The sequence below is a fragment of the Manacus vitellinus genome, unplaced genomic scaffold (genome assembly GCF_001715985.3).
Source record: "Manacus vitellinus isolate BGI_N305 unplaced genomic scaffold, ASM171598v3 scaffold_100_pilon, whole genome shotgun sequence".
Classification (NCBI taxonomy): domain Eukaryota; kingdom Metazoa; phylum Chordata; class Aves; order Passeriformes; family Pipridae; genus Manacus; species Manacus vitellinus.
Window position 1 is genome coordinate 897,385 of NW_021938794.1, and position 15,589 is coordinate 912,973.

The 15,589-nt window shown below is 58.2% G+C and overlaps 1 protein-coding gene across 1 annotated transcript in view; it reads left to right on the forward strand.

Moving 5' to 3' along the window:
- Positions 1–5,109, forward strand: part of LOC103766632 (vasoactive intestinal polypeptide receptor 1-like) — a 15,483-nt gene extending 10,374 nt beyond the window's left edge. Inside the window, exons 2-12 of the mRNA XM_029963309.1 lie at positions 40–147; positions 1,006–1,115; positions 1,399–1,496; positions 2,002–2,134; positions 2,782–2,935; positions 3,443–3,503; positions 3,772–3,838; positions 3,948–4,039; positions 4,257–4,386; positions 4,679–4,720; positions 5,017–5,109. Of these exons, the coding sequence (XP_029819169.1) occupies positions 40–147; positions 1,006–1,115; positions 1,399–1,496; positions 2,002–2,134; positions 2,782–2,935; positions 3,443–3,503; positions 3,772–3,838; positions 3,948–4,039; positions 4,257–4,386; positions 4,679–4,720; positions 5,017–5,109 (1,088 nt within the window). The remainder of the gene's footprint in view (positions 1–39; positions 148–1,005; positions 1,116–1,398; positions 1,497–2,001; positions 2,135–2,781; positions 2,936–3,442; positions 3,504–3,771; positions 3,839–3,947; positions 4,040–4,256; positions 4,387–4,678; positions 4,721–5,016) is intronic.
- The last annotated feature ends 10,480 nt before the right edge of the window (positions 5,110–15,589 follow it).

Consider the following 15,589-nt stretch of genomic DNA (forward strand, 5'->3'; position numbering starts at 1 on the left):
TCCCTTCTCCCCGGCACTGACCGTCCCATCCCTCCCCAGGCTGCCGGACCGAGTGGGACGGGCTGAGCTGCTGGTCGGCCGTGCCCGTCGGCCAGTCCCGAGCCATCGCCTGCCCCGACATCCTCCACGTCTTCAAGAAGTCCAAAGGTGCAGTGAATCCCCCCCGGACCGCTCATCCTATGGGATCGGGGGCTGAGCTGCACCCACCCACCCTGCCAGGGGCTTTTGTGACACCCCAGCCCTTCCCCTGCCATCTCACAGCTCCTGCCTCTCCGAAATATGTCCTTGGTATATCCTGCAGTCCAAGCAGGGGACGGGCAAAAGCAGAAATTCAGGTTGTTGCCACGCCAGGAAAGTCCCCAGATCCTTTCATCACTCAGTGCCCTGTGGGTAGAGCACTTGGGGACCTCATCCTCCAGCTGGGTGACAGCAGGACAGTCCCTTTGCTGCTCAGTGCCCTCCTTTCCCACACAGCAGCCAAACGCTCCTGACCTGCTCGGGATCACTCCAAGCCACATGGATGAAAAACACAGTGTGGGATTGTGATGATTTCCAGACCAGGTGTTCTCCCAGGGTGGGAATTGCTGCCAGGGGAGCTCCTGCCTCCATCCCCTTTGGAGACAGCAGGGTGTGAAGGAGAGCACCCGATCAGTCCCCTCAGCAGCTGAGCACTGGGCATAATTGGATAGGCAATGGAGAGTTGGTAAATGCATGCTTAGGGCTGGGACAGCTCAGGAGAGGTTTGATGAAGCCCTCACAGGATGAAGAAGCACTTTTTTAGCCTAAACTCCCTCCCTCTGTGGGGATTCATGCCTGCTTTCACACCCTGCCCTAAGTTGCCCTCCAGGAGGGCAGCGATGTGAGCTGGGAGGGATGGGGCAGCCAGGCCACTCTGGCACCACACTGCTGTCCCTGCTGGGCTGCTGTCCCAGGCAGGATGTTTTGGGGGTGCTGAGGCAGAGGTGATACCTGTGGCTCTCATGAGGTCCCTTCTTGTTGCTGCAGTGCTGATCCAGAGGAACTGCACCGAGCTGGGATGGAGCTCCCCCAGCCCTCCCTACCACAGCGCCTGCGAGCTGGAGGCCCTTGGCAGCAACAATGACACTGAGGCCAAGGCAAGGGGGTCCCCTGGGGGCTGTGGGGCACCCACTGCAGCATCACCCTGCCCACATCACCCTGCCCACATCACCCACCCCACATCGCCCTCCCCACACTGACCCACACTGTTGGGCAAAGAAACATGAAGATCCTCCCAGGATTGTCTCATTTGGCCTCATCCTCGTTGCTGGGGTGCCTGGAGGAACCTGGTCTGGGTCATCACCCTGTCACCTCCCTGCCATCACAGACCAGCACCTCCCAGTCCATGCTGCCTCACTCCACTGGTGCTTTCCTTTCCAGAAAGGCTATTTTGTCACCATGAAGGTGCTTTACACCTGTGGCTACTCCACGTCCCTGGCAGCCCTGTTCTTGGCCATCGGCATCTTCTCCTGCTTCAGGTAGGGCTCAGTCCTGGCTGCTCCTGGGCTGCAGCTGGAGCAACACAGGGTAAATCCTCAGCAGGGGATGCTGCCCTCGGCCTCTGCCCTCCCTGAGCCGCCAAGCTCCATCCCTGCCAGCAGGGACAATAGGGCAGCATGAGAGGAACAGCAGCATTGTCCTTCCCTGTCCTTCCCTGCTGACACACAGGCTTGAAACCCTCGGGTTGCCCTTTCAAGCTTTGCCTTTGCAGACCTCGCTGTGCTGCAGATTTGTGCCCTCTGGAGATGGTTGAGGATGTTCCCCAGCACACCTTGTCCCTGGGCAGTAGCTTCAAGCACAGCACAACACTGTTCTTCCTGATTTCAGAGCAGGAAAAACTCCAGGGCTCTGTGCTTGACCATCACAAACACGTGGTCCCTGGGCTGGGCTCCAGCCAGGGAAGGGGATATTAGAGGAGAAGTTCCTCTGCCCCTTGGCTGTCTCTGCTGCTCCCTGGGTGCAGAACAGCTCTTCCTCCTATAGGAAGCTGCACTGCACGAGGAACTCCATCCACATCCACTTCTTCACCTCCTTTGTGCTGCGGGGGACTGCTGTGTTCATCAAGGACAGTGTCCTCTTCTCGGACGAGTCCATCGACCACTGCACCATGTCAACAGTAAGACACTGAGTCCCAGCCTGGGCAAGTTGCAGGGAGGGCAACGTGAGGTCATCTGGAAGAGTCTGAGTGGGTTTGGAATGGATTTAGCACTGCAAAGAGGAGAGAGAGAGAGAGAGAGAGAGAGGCTGTGAGCCGGGGGAGGACAGTCTGCCTTGGGAGGACTTCAGGAGGTTCACAACAACATTTCTGCATTGGCCTCGTGCAGGGATCATGGTCTGCCTTCAAAGCTCTCCCTGGTCTCAGGCAGTGTCCCAGCAGGGCTGAAGCTCAGCACAACCTCAGCAGCACCAGGTACATGCAAACACACCTGGCACGGCTGGATGCACAGATTTGGGGTTCTCAGTCAAAACAGAACCCCCTGTGTGCAGGTACCACCCTGTGGGCACCACGGACACAACCACAGACGTGGGTTTCTAAAGGTCCTCCAAAACCAGCCTGTGCTCACCTGCCCATGTTGCACAGGCAGAGCAGAACCTGCCCCGGGTGATGGGTGGGATTGGTGCAGAATCCCTGGAGCTGCACTGAAAGGCCATCACAGGTGTCCTTGAGGGGATGCACAGGGAGGATGACCATCTTCTGTGCCCCCCAGGACAGGGTCTGGTGCCATCCAGCACTCTGAGCCTGCCCCCTCCTCATCCTGGCAGGTGAACTGCAAAGCAGCCATCACCTTCTTCCAGTACTCGGTCCTGGCCAACTTCTACTGGCTGCTGGTGGAGGGCCTGTACCTGCAGACCCTGCTGCTGCTCACCTTCACCTCCGACAGGAGGTACATCTGCTGGTACATCCTCATCGGCTGGGGTGAGTGTGGGGCTGTCAACCCCTGCAGGGCCCCACTGACAGGCCAGGGGCAGGAACCACCTCCAGGGGCTGCCTGCTCTGACCCCCCCAGCCATGGCTGCTCTCAGCACACCCCCCTCGCCCCCAAATCTCTCTGCATGGCCTTGTGCTTGCTGGGGCACCTGCCAGCTCCTGGAGCTGGCTGAGAAGCGTGACCTGACCCAGGACAGGTCCTCCCTTCTTCCCACGTCCACCTGGAGCTGGAAACACCGATCCCAGGTGCCCAGGTTGGATGTGAGAGCACATGTGGGAGCAGGAGGGTGGCCAGGAGGTGACACACAGACAGAAGTATCACCATCAGTGGGCACCATCTCCATTTAAACCTGGAGAAGGTGGAAAGGTTGTCACCTTCCTGCCACATCCAGGGGCTCAGACCTGACCTAGACACGTGGGTTTGGGGACAAGGGAGGGAGGGGTGGTACAGGACACTGGGGAGACTCCACATCCCTGCCTGTCCTGTCCTTGCAGGTGTCCCCATGGTGACAGTGGCTGTGTGGGTGGTCACCAGGCTGCAGTATGACAACCACGGGTAGGAGCAGACACCCCTCTTCCTTCTCCAGGCCAACTCAGCCACGTGTCTCCCATCCAAGTCCTGGGGGATGAACCTCTTGCATGGGAGGCTCAGGAGGGGAGAACTGGGCCAGGGCTTTATTTTAATGCTATTCCTGTTTTCTAGTGGATCCCGTGGCAAGAGGTGCTGTGCAAAGGGGGCATGGGGCTGGTCAGAGGGGTGGCAGGGTGACACCTGGGCTACAAGGGCCCAAGTGGGTGGGAAAGCCACTTCTCCTCTCCTGTAGGTGCTGGGATGATTACACCAGCCTGTACTGGTGGGTGATCAAGGCTCCCATCCTCCTGGCCATATTTGTGAGTGTGTCCTCTGAGAATCCCAGCCCCAGAGCTGGGGGGTCCCGTATGGAGAGGGGGAGCTGAGCAGGGGGCCGTGCAGAGCCTGAGATGTGGCTTCCCATGGCAGGTGAACTTCCTCATCTTCCTCAATGTCACCAGGATGTTGGCACAGAAGATCCGGTCCCCAGACATCAGCAAAAACTACAAGCAGCAGTACATGTAAGGGCTACAAAGGGGGGCTTTCCTCACCCTGGTTTCTGGGGGTCCCAGGGCACCAGGGACCCCTCCCTGGAGGAGCACAGAGGAGGGACATCTGGGAGGCTCCAAGACCTGCCTCTCACGGAGAACCTGCTTGGGGTTAAAGCCAAGCCCTTGGGGAGGTCTCACGGGGCAGCAGGACCACCCAGGCTGCCCCTCATGCCACCACTCTCTGCAGGAGGCTGACCAAGTCCACGCTGCTGCTCATCCCTCTCTTCGGGGTGCACTACGTGGTGTTCGCTCTCTTCCCCGAGCACGTCGGCGTCGGTGCCCGGCTGTACTTCGAGCTGGTCCTCGGCTCCTACCAGGTGCAGGCTGGGGGAGATGGGGAGGCAAAGGCCCCCTGTACCCATCCCATCCCAAGATCACACCCTGGGAGCCCCTGGGATGTGCTGCTGGGGCTTCACACTTGAGAGAGGGCTGTGCCCTGGGCACCCCTCAAATGCCAGAGCTGTGTCCTGGTGAACAACTTGCACCGATCCCCTGCTGCCCGTGGGATGGGGTGAGAGCTGTGGGAGGATGGAAGTGCAGGCAGCAGATGAGCACAGAGGGGTCCAACCCCTTTCCTCGGGTGAAACTTGCTCTTCCTGTCCTTCCCAGGGCTTCCTGGTGGCTCTGCTGTACTGTTTCCTGAACGGGGAGGTGAGTGTGTCCCCCAGCACCCATCCCTGGGCTCCACAGCTGGCTGGGCACACAGAGGGTGCACAGAGACCCTCAAGGGTGCACAGAGACCCTTGAGGGTGCACAGACACCCCTGAGGGTGCACCAAAGCCAGGCCTGTGTGCACACACGGGCATGATGGGGGTCCCCACCCTCCTGCACCCCAAATCCTGTAGAGCCCTTGGAGCAGCTCCTGCCCCTCTGCTGGGTGCTGGTGGCTGTCCCTGGGTGCTGGTGGCTGTGCCTGGGTGCCAGTGCCACCCCTGGTGTTGGTTCAGGTCCAGGCTGAGATCAAGAGGAACTGGGGCAAGTGGCAGTTGTCCATGGAGAGCAACGTCTTCAACCTGGTGACCCAGGACTTCACAGCGTGACGAGGACGGCGACTGGGGGGAATCACCCCCTCAGGGGGTGGTGGTGGGAGTGGTGCAGCTCCATGGCTACAGTCCCAGAAAGGCCAAAAAAAGGAAAGATTTTGGATGTTCTGGGTCTGGTATCCTCAGAGGGTGGTGTGAATGGCTGTAGGAAAGGCTCTGCCTGCTCAGGGGCTGGTGGCACTTTATGGCTCCGTGTGACAGTGACCCACTCAAAGCTCTCTTTGGGGTCTGGTCAGAATTTTAGGTAGAGCAAAGAAAACTTCTCTGCTCTTCTGCCCCAAGACCAGGCAGGAAGCAGAATTATCATTTCACGAAGGGCAGTTGGTGTTTTTCATTTGCACTGGAATGAAAAGAAAAAGTGGTCCTGACACTGAAGGCATTTTTTGATGGCTGTTCCCTCTCTTCCTTGGTGTACAAAACCATTTCCCTTATGGGAAGATGCCTAAACACAGCCAGGAGCCTTTCTGAGGGTGGGAGAAGCAAATAGAGAGGCAAACCCCCCTACAAGAGTCCCCCAGTGGCCTCTTGACTCAGTTCCTCCCTGATTCCCAAAATGTTCCCCTTTCTCCCATGCCTGTTGATTCAACGGGGGGATAAATTCCCCCACTCCCTGGGCCTTTGCACTGAGGAATGGGACAGTTTGCAATCAGCAGGACTCACTGGCTTCACCAGGGACTCATTTTCCAGGGATAGCAAGTTTTGTGCCAATAAAATTTGTTCTGAGGTCTAGCACTGCTTTTCAGAGGGTTGATTTGCTCTCCAAACCCAGCCTTGGTGCCGGAGGTGCTGGAGGGTGGAAACCCTGCCCATAATGTAATGCCTGGTAATCCCTCATGGGGTGGGAATATCTGCCTTTTCCCTGCCTGCTGAAACAGCCAGGCTTTGGGCATGGCCATGGAGAGGGGATGGAGGAGGAAGGTGAGGAAGAGCACAAGGTGGTGCATCATGAGCTGTCCCGGAGTTTGTGGGGTGCCCTGGCCCCTCTGGGTCAGAGATGCCACCACCACACCATGGCCTGGCCCTGTTCCCCACCATGAACATCCTTCATCCTCCCAGACTGAGCTCCTGCCTTGGCAAACTTTGTCTCCAGGAGCAAGAGAGGCCCCAAATGCCCTTTCCCAAACCTGCTGGCCTCTCCCAGCCACATCGAGCTCCTGAGCCACCCGATCCCAGCAGAGCTTCTCACACTGCCTAGGTTGTCATTTCTCCATGTTGCCACATGTCCTTCCTTAAATAAAACCCACTTGCTGGCCCCTTTCCAGACTGCAGGATCTCCAGAGATCCCGTTTGGTCTCTCAAAGAGGCCTTGAGAGGGAAGCAGAGCTCCAGACCTGATTTGAGGTGAGATGGAAGATGTTCCACTAAACACCCCCCCTGAGCCAGCAGCATGCTCTGCATCACCAGCCAGGAAACCTCCAGAGGAGCACAGCAGCTGTCAAATGAATGCCTGTCTGCAGCCAGGAAGGGACCACAAGTGAATAGACATCCCTGACCATCATTAGGAAGACGGTGTTTCAGCAGGGATGAGGCAGCAGCAGCAGTGGATTGTGCCAGGGCTGGGGCTGCTCAGTGGGAATGTCCCAGTTGCCACAAAGCTTTGAAGAACACTGGGTTTGCACCTATTGACAGCTGCAAATGGGTTTTCTGGGTGATAAACCTGAAACTCCAACTGACCCGCTGGGGTTTGCTGGGCTTTGACCCCCCTGGTCTCCATGGAGCAGGACAGGAGCCCATGGTGAGTATGGCAGGGATGTGCCACCTCTGTGGGGACTGGACATCAGGCTTGGCCTGCAGGAAAGGTTTTCCAAAGCATTTGCTCTGTCACTGGTGTGGACCTTGCCCTGCAGCCACATAAGATCATAGAATCAGAGAATTATGGAATGGGTTGGGTTGGAAGGGACCTTAAAGGGACCATCTCATTACACCCCCTGCCATGGGCAGGGACACCTTCCACCAGCCCAGGTTGCTCCAAGCCCCGTCCAACCTGGCCTTGGACACTTGCAGGGATCCGGGGGCAGCCACAGCTCCTCTGGGCAACCTGAGCCAGGGTCAAACCACCCTCCCAGAGAAGATTTCTTCCCAAAGATCCCAATGATCTTAGAGGTCTTGACCAACCTAAACCATTCTGAACCTGTATCTGGGCAGACTGTGCCCGGGTAGAACGGGAGCAGGTTTTCCCCGTCCCTCCTCCAGCAGGGCCGGGGGTGTCACAGCCCGGCATCCCCATCCCCCAGCCTGTCCCGGAGGTGCTTTGTGTCCCCCTCGGGGCTGGAGGGGTGCCCGGGGAGGGGGGTGTTTTTCCTGGAGCCGGAGGGTGGCACTGCGGCCCCTGCACAGGCACCGACACCGGATCAGGGTGTCAGCGCTGGAGCGCGGTGTCCCCGCACGGGCACGGGCACGGGCACGGGCACAGCCGGGGGGGACCCGGCCCATCCCGGGGTGCCAACGCCCGGTGGCTCCAGCCTGCTGGAAGAACCCAGGGATTAAGGTAAGACAGCACACTGCTCTGGGGGAATGCGCATCCCAAGGCTTTGGAAAGAGCTGGGACCCCCCAGGATCGCTCCTGACAGCCCTGGTCAGGAGAGGGGATGGGAACAGGGCTGAGGGCTGGGAGCGCTGTGCCTCTGCCTGATGCTTCGTTCCTTGCCTGCACCCCCTGCTCCTCCCGGGACTGCCAGGCCACCCTGGCTGGGTGCAGAGGGTGCCCTGTGCTCGCATCCCCTCTTTCATCCCCGCCCTGGGATGTTCCCGGCTCTGCAGCTTGGGGAATTCACCCTCCCCGTGCCCCGGCTCGCTGGGGCAGCTCGTTTCCTCCCTTTCTGTGCAGGCAGCTCCAACTCTGCCCAGCTCCTGCCTGCACAGACACCAGCAGAGGCTGGTCCCACAAGTCCCGGGGATGCTGCCAGTCCCACAGTTCTGGCAGTGAAGGAGAGTTGGGAGGGACTTGGGACAAGGCCCTGGAATGACAGGACAAGGGGAATGGCTTCCTACTGACAGAGGGCAGGGTTAGATGGGATATTGGGAAGGAATCCTTCCATGGGAGGGTGGGCAGGCCCTGGCACAGGTTGCCCAGAGAAGCTGTGGCTGCCCCATCCCTGGAAGTGTCCAAGGCCAGGTTGGACAGGGCTTGGAGCAACCTGGGCTAGTGGAAGGTGTCCCTGCCCATGGCAGGGGGTGGAATGAGATGAGCTTTAAGGTCTCTTCCAACCCAAACCATTCTGGGATTCTGGGATTCCATGATGCATCCAGCATCACAAGCCCAGGTACCTCAAACACTCCAGGGTCCCTCAGGCTGGACCAAGCATTGCCCTTATCCCACCCTGTCACACCAAGAACCCATTTTTCCCACCCAAATTCATGTTGTGAGTACCTCTGGGTACCCCAAGCTCCCATTCCTGTGCAGGGGGACAGGAGCAGTGCCCTTGTGCCCCCTCAGTTCTGGGCTGAGCACCCTGCAGTGCCCCCAGAAGGGCAGGAGCCACATCCCAGAGTTTGCACACTCATGTGCCCCATTCCAGATTTCCCTGGGCTCTAGGCAAAGTAAAAACAGGTCTGTGCAGCTATCACAGGCTTCCCAGTGGTGACAAGGCTGGGCTTGGGGCAGCTGCAGCTGCTGGAACCCCCCAAACTTCCTCTGAATTTCCTGTTGCAACCAACGGAGCAAGTGGAAAGTCCCCACAGTCACAGTAGGGACGTTCCCTGTCCCTTCTCTCCTCACCAGCCAAAACCACTGACCCCTGGATGTACAGGGGGTGTTCTTTTCTCATGGATAGGGGCTGTTGCTTTGCTGCTGAGCTCCCAACAGGCTCCTGGTGCAATCTCTGCCTTGCAGCAATCCCCTGGGAGCTGACATGGGGCTCTTCACTCTCTCCTTCCCTTGCCTTTATCCACTCTGAGCCTGGCTGAGGCTCCAAGTCAGCAAGAAGAGCCCTGGGGTTGGTTTTTAGCTGAAGAAATCAAAGTTACACCTCCCAAAGCACACCTTTGGCATCTCCTGTGCAGAGCTAATTCTGCACCACCTCTCTCCCATAAGCCAACCCCGGGCTCCTGTCCTGCCTCATTCACACAGTCTGCAATAGAAAAGGAAAATTATTTTGAGAAGCAGAATTGAGCTAAAACTTCACTTCCCAGCACCCTGGGTGCTCAGGTCTGCAGTCTTGGCCCTGGTTTTATGGATTGTGTAGGATGCTGGTGATGACAAAGAGCCCCAGGGTGAGGGGCTGGAGGCAGGGCAGGGGATTGCTGTGGGAAATCACCAGGGAGGGATGCCAGGCTAGGGAGGAGAAGTGCTGCAGCTCCACTAAAACCCACACCAACACTGGAAAGTCCCTATGGAGTGTTTTGGGACAGCAGAAGGGACAGAGACAGTGGTGTTGGAGAGATGATGAGCCCCTTTTGACCAGGCTGAGCGCTGGGGTGGTTGGTCCACCCTCAACACAGCCCTGAGCACCCCAAAAGGGGTGAGCCCTGCAAGCTGGGTCCCCCTCTGTGCTCTCCTCCTAACCCTGGGTGCCTACCAAGCACCCTGTGTACCTACCAAGCACCCTGTGTACCCCCAGAACTGCTTGGGCATGTCAGGAGCACCCAAAAGCATCAGGAAGGGCATGAGGGGAGACAACCCCATAGCAAACCCCTATTTCTGTGTCACCCTGGCTCTGGTTCAGATCCCCGGGGGTCCCCATGGGCAGGATGTGCAGGGAGGGCACAGAGTGAGGTGTGTTGGTGTCCCAGCAGGGTGACCCCGTGTGGCTCTGGCCATGCCGGCCACGGGATGCTCCCGGTGTGCAAAGGAACACGGTGCTGGTGCAAGAGGGTGGGTGTGGGGGGATGGAGAAAAAACTGCCGGCCACCCCTGGTGTGTAAGGAGGAGCCCCAGTCAGCGCTGGGTGCTGCACAATGGGAACACCGTTCCCAAAGAGCCACGGGCTTGGAGACAACACTGGCAGCGGGGTTGGCACCGACTGTCCCCCACCCCCCGCCCTCGCAGTTGTCCCGCTGCTCTGTCCAGTTGCCTGTCACTGCTGGGAGAGACCGGCGGGGAGGTGCTGGCCAGGGTCGCCTCCACCTCCCCTCCAGCCCCCCCACGTCCCATGTGGTGCGAAGCCAGCCCAGAGCCACCTCCACCTCTGGAACCGCGTTCCCAGCGCCGGGAGCATGCAGGGCAGGGTTCCCCTCGGGCAGCACCCCGCGACCGCGGGATATGTGGCTGCGGGGGCTAGACGCGGCCCGACGCGACGGGGGACACACGAACGCCAACAGCTGAGACGGGCGAGGCTACTGGAAGGACCCCGCCATTCCTCAGGTTTCACTCATGACCATCTGACAGCAGCGGCAGCTGCTCTGCCAACAGGCACTCGCGGAGCCAAAGCCTCCTCCAGGAGTCGAAGGGAGAAGGAAATTCTGGCCCCAAAAAGTCTCTTCCTTGGGATTTCGCTCTCTCTCCACCCGACAGTAAGTACTGGGTTAGGCCCTGGGCTGCTGCCCAGTCACCTGGGCAGGGTCTACGGGGTCTTGGATGTCCCCAGGTTTGCCATTCTCGCTGTGCCTGCAGTGTACAAGCAATGCCTGGGGTGTGCAGTCTTGGTGCTGGAGGTGGATGGGAGCAGGACACCCCCCAGAGTCACTGGGGTGGTATTTAGGGCTGTAGGCACCTGCTGGACCCCCCTGCATGGAAAACAACCCGTGAGAGGGGAGAAAGTCCCCTGAAAGGTGCAGGCAGGGCACGGGGAGGAGTGTGCCAGCAGCCAGGGGACCCTCAGTGGCCACTGACCTGTGCTGGGACGAGAGGGGACGGTCAGGGACGTGACGGGCGACTGGTTTCTGAGCCACCTTCCCACCCGAGCAAGGGAGCTACAGGCAGGGCTTAAAAGTCGCAAGTCTCCTTTCTCCTGGCTTCTCCTCCTGGAGGTCTAAATATAAACCCCGGCTTGGCCAAGCCAAGGTTGCAGGAAAGGTCTGCGGGTGCTTCTCAGTGTCTCCTTCTGGGAAGGCACCTGTCCCTGCAGAGCCACTGTCCCCCGTGGGGCAGCAGGGAGGGACCCCCGTGGGAGAAGGGGAGGAGATGGGACCCCTCTGCCGTGCTGGAATGGCGGTGATGGGATGGCACAGGGGTGGGAGGCCTTTCACAGGCGGGGGTCGTGGGGGCACAGGCACAGCCCAAAGCTTCGGGGTGCTGGGGAGGCAGGATGAGCCCAGTGTGGGGTTCAGGGCTCACATCCTCCTGCCATGGGAAGCAGAAAAACAGGCAGTGCCAGGGTGGGAGTCAGCTCATTTTTGGGTGCTGTATTCCCCCATGTGCCTGTGGCTGTGCCAGCTTCCAGCACTCGCTGCACGGGCGGGACCCACCGTGCACCTTGTGACGTTCTGGGGTTTATCCAGGGGCAATCACCCCCCTGGCCCCCATCCCTGACTGCTTCCTCACTCCCCACAGCCGGGGCTCAGCTGCAGAGTGAAGTTTGCAGACAAGCAGGAGCGTTTCCTCCCCTGCCCACACTGCCGCTGATGGAGTTGTCAGGGGTCAGCCTGGGAATGTGGCAGGCAAAGGATTGAACTTCAGGGAGGCAACAACTCCATAAAGCCCTGGGAACAGCAGGAAATCCCAGTCGGTCCCGTCACACAGGAGACATCCTGAGTGGGTTGATGCCGTGAGGGCCGGAACTGCCTCCTCCAGCCCTTACCAGGAAAATGCCTGATTGAAAATGGTTTTGGGGCCAAAAGAGTGTATTTCCAGGAACTGGTTAAATAGCACAAAGTCCTGCCTTGACTCTATAGTGCTAATATTTGAACAGAATGTTCTGTTTTCTGGTGTGGGCAGAAGGTCAGGACAGAAGGGCTCTGTGGAGCTTTTTGGTCAGCTCCAGCTTCATTTGGAGATTTGCTGGATTTGGGGTAGGAGAGCAAGCAGCAGCGGGTCATGAAGAGAAATCCATCATCGTTTCTGTTTCCAGGTTAGACTAATGAGGTCGTTTCTGTGCAGGGGAGGAAGGGGGAGAAAGTGGTGGATGCTTTGGGGAATTATGAGGGCAAAGATCCCAGCTGTAGCTGCGGAGATAGTGGGAAGGGTGCCCAGGCTCTGTGCCTGTCCAGCTGCCTCCTTCCTTGGTTACTCACGCAGCCCTTGGAATATCTCATCTTTGGGTCTTCATTCTCCATCTCCATGTGGATTTGAATGGCATCCCTTGGGAGCTGGAGGGCAAGAGTGGTGGTGTGGGGGTCAGCACCCAGAGGGCTGTGACAGATGCAGGTGCCCCGTGCTGGTCTTGATTTTCAGGGTGTCTGGTCTGAGGTATTGGGGTACAGAGGCTGTGATGGGAAAATGGGCATCCTTCAGCCCTGGGATGCTGCAGGGATATTGCAAATCCCACGGGAGCAGCAGGTCTGAGACCTGCTGCCAGTGCTGTGTTGGTGATCCCTGTGGGAGCCGGTGTCAATTCTGGCATCCCTTGGAGGTGCTGTGTCCCTGCCCCCCGAGTGTGGGGGACCCCGGGGGGATAGCAGGTCATTCCAGCCCCACGCCATCCTCCCTTCCACCACGCTGTCCCCTCGCTGCCTTCGCGGCACAGCTCAGATCTTTTCCAAGCCTGACTCGAGAGCTGCCGGCAGGGAGGAGCAGGAGCTCGGGATGACACCCGAGTGCCGGCAGTGGGCAGTGGGCAAGCGCAGGGTCCCCTCTTTAACCCTTCCCCGCCTGCTCGAGCCTCCACCTCTGCCAACCCCCCTCCCCAAAGATAAACCCAAATCGCCCTCCACCCCGGTGTCCCCTTGGCAGCGATCCCCTCCCGGGGGTCACAGGGATAGCGGGATGGCGGGAGGGGGGGATGGGGTGGCATCCCCCGCTCCGGGCAGGAGGGGGTTAGTGCGTTGCTGCAGGGTGTTGCAACCTCCTATTTCCATCTGCGGCCGGGGAGAGTATCCCAGGACTTCACAGCTCCCGGTCTGTGTGTGCCACTCCCGCCCCCAGCACAGCAGGTACCCTGGGGTGGGCTGTGGGCACACGGGCATCGAGTGCCACAGTCCCCAGCAACTCCAGGACAGCAAAACTCAGGGAACTGTATGAAATTAATCTCCACGTGGCTTATGATGATGGTGGCACCTGCAGGGCTCACAATTTCGGGGGGGACAGTGGTTTATGTCCCAGGGGCACTGGTGCCCCCTCTGCACGTTGAGCATTAAGGATTTGACTCCCTGTCAAATCCTCCAGGGACAGGACAGGCTCAGCTGTGTCTTTCCAAGGAGCTGGGGCCAGGGAGCAGCACCTTGTTTGGCAGGTGCAGAGCAGTCGTGGTGGTGGGGACCCCGTGGAAGGTGCTGCTGCAATGGGCTGTGACACTCAGGGTTGTGCATCGTGTCCTTCTCCTCCCTGTAAATCCCCCAGCGCTGGCACAGCCCTCAGCTCACTGGTGTCCTTGTCCCAAGATGGAGTGGGTTGGCTGCTGCCAGGAAAGGGGCTGGAGAGTGCTAGGAGGTCTCCTCTTGGTTTGCTCAAGACAGGCAGTCTCCAGCAGGCAGAAAACAGCAGAGCAGCATCACTCCCTTAGCAAGGGAACTCATTCACCGTGTGCTTATATGCACAGTCATGGAATAATTGGGGTTGGAAGAGACCTTAAAGATCATCTTATTTCACTCCCCTGCCATGGGCAGGGACACCTTCCGCCAGCCCAGGTTGCTCCAAGCCCCGTCCAACCTGGCCTTGGACACTTCCAGGGATCCAGGGGCAGCCACAGCTTCTCTGGGCAACCTGTGCCAGGGCCTGCCCACCCTCCCAGGGAACAATTCCTTCCCAATATCCCTCTAAACCTACTCTCTGTCAGTGGGAAGCCATTCCCCCTTGCCCTGGCACTCCAGATCTGTGTCTAAAGTCCCTCTCCACCTCTTGAATTTGGCCTGGGCAGCCACACCACGGGTGTGTGACCTGTGGTAGCACAGGTCTGGTCTGGACCCCCCGAGGGACTGTGGTGGCACGTGGGGAGCAGGAACCTGCTGCAGCATCTCAGTGCCCCTGTTCTGGCTGGGGAAAGGCACCTCCTGTTGTTGGGCTCGCTCTGGAATTCTTTTCCAAAGGCTTTCAGGCCATCCCTTCCGCTGGGGGCTAAGGGGGGGTTGCAGCAGCACAGCTTCACCCGGCGCCTCGGGATGACGGATGCTGTTGGGAGCATCCCACAGTCCTGCTGGCACACTTGGCTTCAGGCACAGGAACAAACCACACCCAGAGGAGGGTAAAAAGCCACGGTGGTGACAGGAGGCAGCACAGGGGACGTGTCACTGACGGCAGCCAGAGGTGCCTGAGCCACCCAGCCCACGGGGCTGCCCCGCCGAGCGCTTTGAAACCCCAGGAAGTCAGAGGATAATGCTGAAAAATGAAAAACTAGGGGTTTTTTCTCATTCTGTAGCTCTTCTGAGCCAACTACTATTTGATAACAGAGTGGGAAAAGGCTTGGGGCGACTCCTGATTTCCTCATTTGTGTTGTTTTCTCCTTGTGAAAACTGAGCCCCCTCTGCTTTTACAGCCAAGCAGCCTAAAAATACAGTGAATTTCTAGAACTGCCACAGTGGTGGAGACCCAGCATCCCACAGCAGTGTTGTAGGAGCCATTTGTTTGCAGAAGAAAATTTTGGAGACTTCACTTATCTTTCCAGATGGTGTTTGTAACGTAGTCACAGCAAGGCACTCAGGGATGACAATTTATCCGGGGATGGTAAACATCAGACTCTTAAATGGCTCATTATCGTGTTACAGAAAGGGGTGTAAACTTGTTTATAAAATGGCTCGTTTTGTCTGGCACAACTGAGGGTGTTTATCTGAGTTACTGATCGAAATACATATAATCCTGAAAACAGTAATGTGGCTCCAGGCCCTGCTCAGCAGCCAGTAAATCCCCCACCTGCAGGACTTAGCATGAACCTCTCCACCCCCAGTGCTATTTGTGGACAGAAAAAAAAAACCATTTTACATTAGATTTTTTCAGTTTTCCCACATTTTCCCCCCCCCCCAAACTTATGGAAATTACATTAGGAAATAAACAAATAAACACACCAGAGGACTTTTCCAAGCCATGACACCCCCTAGGACCACGCTGGAAGGTTTTTTTTTTTCTTCAACCATCAGACCCTACAGCCAAGTTTTTTGTCACCCTGTACATTTGTGCTGTCCTGACCATACCAAGTGTCTGTGCCCTTGGCTGGGTTTCAAACAAATGCATGTTGTCCTGGCAGTGGCCTCCTAGTCCATGGGATTTGGGGTTTTTCAAACCTGTTTAATGTGTGTAGGGGTGGAGAGGGGACCCACTAAGGAGGGTTCATGGGTTGGGAGAGCAAGACCCAAGGCATGGCTCAGGGGTCTTGGAATCAAGGAATGGTTTGGGTTGAAAGGGACCTTAAAGACCATACCCTGCCATGGGCAGGGACACCTTCCACCAGCCCAGGTTGCTCCAAGCCCCGTCCAACCTGGCCTTGGACACTTCCAGGGATGCAGGGGCAGC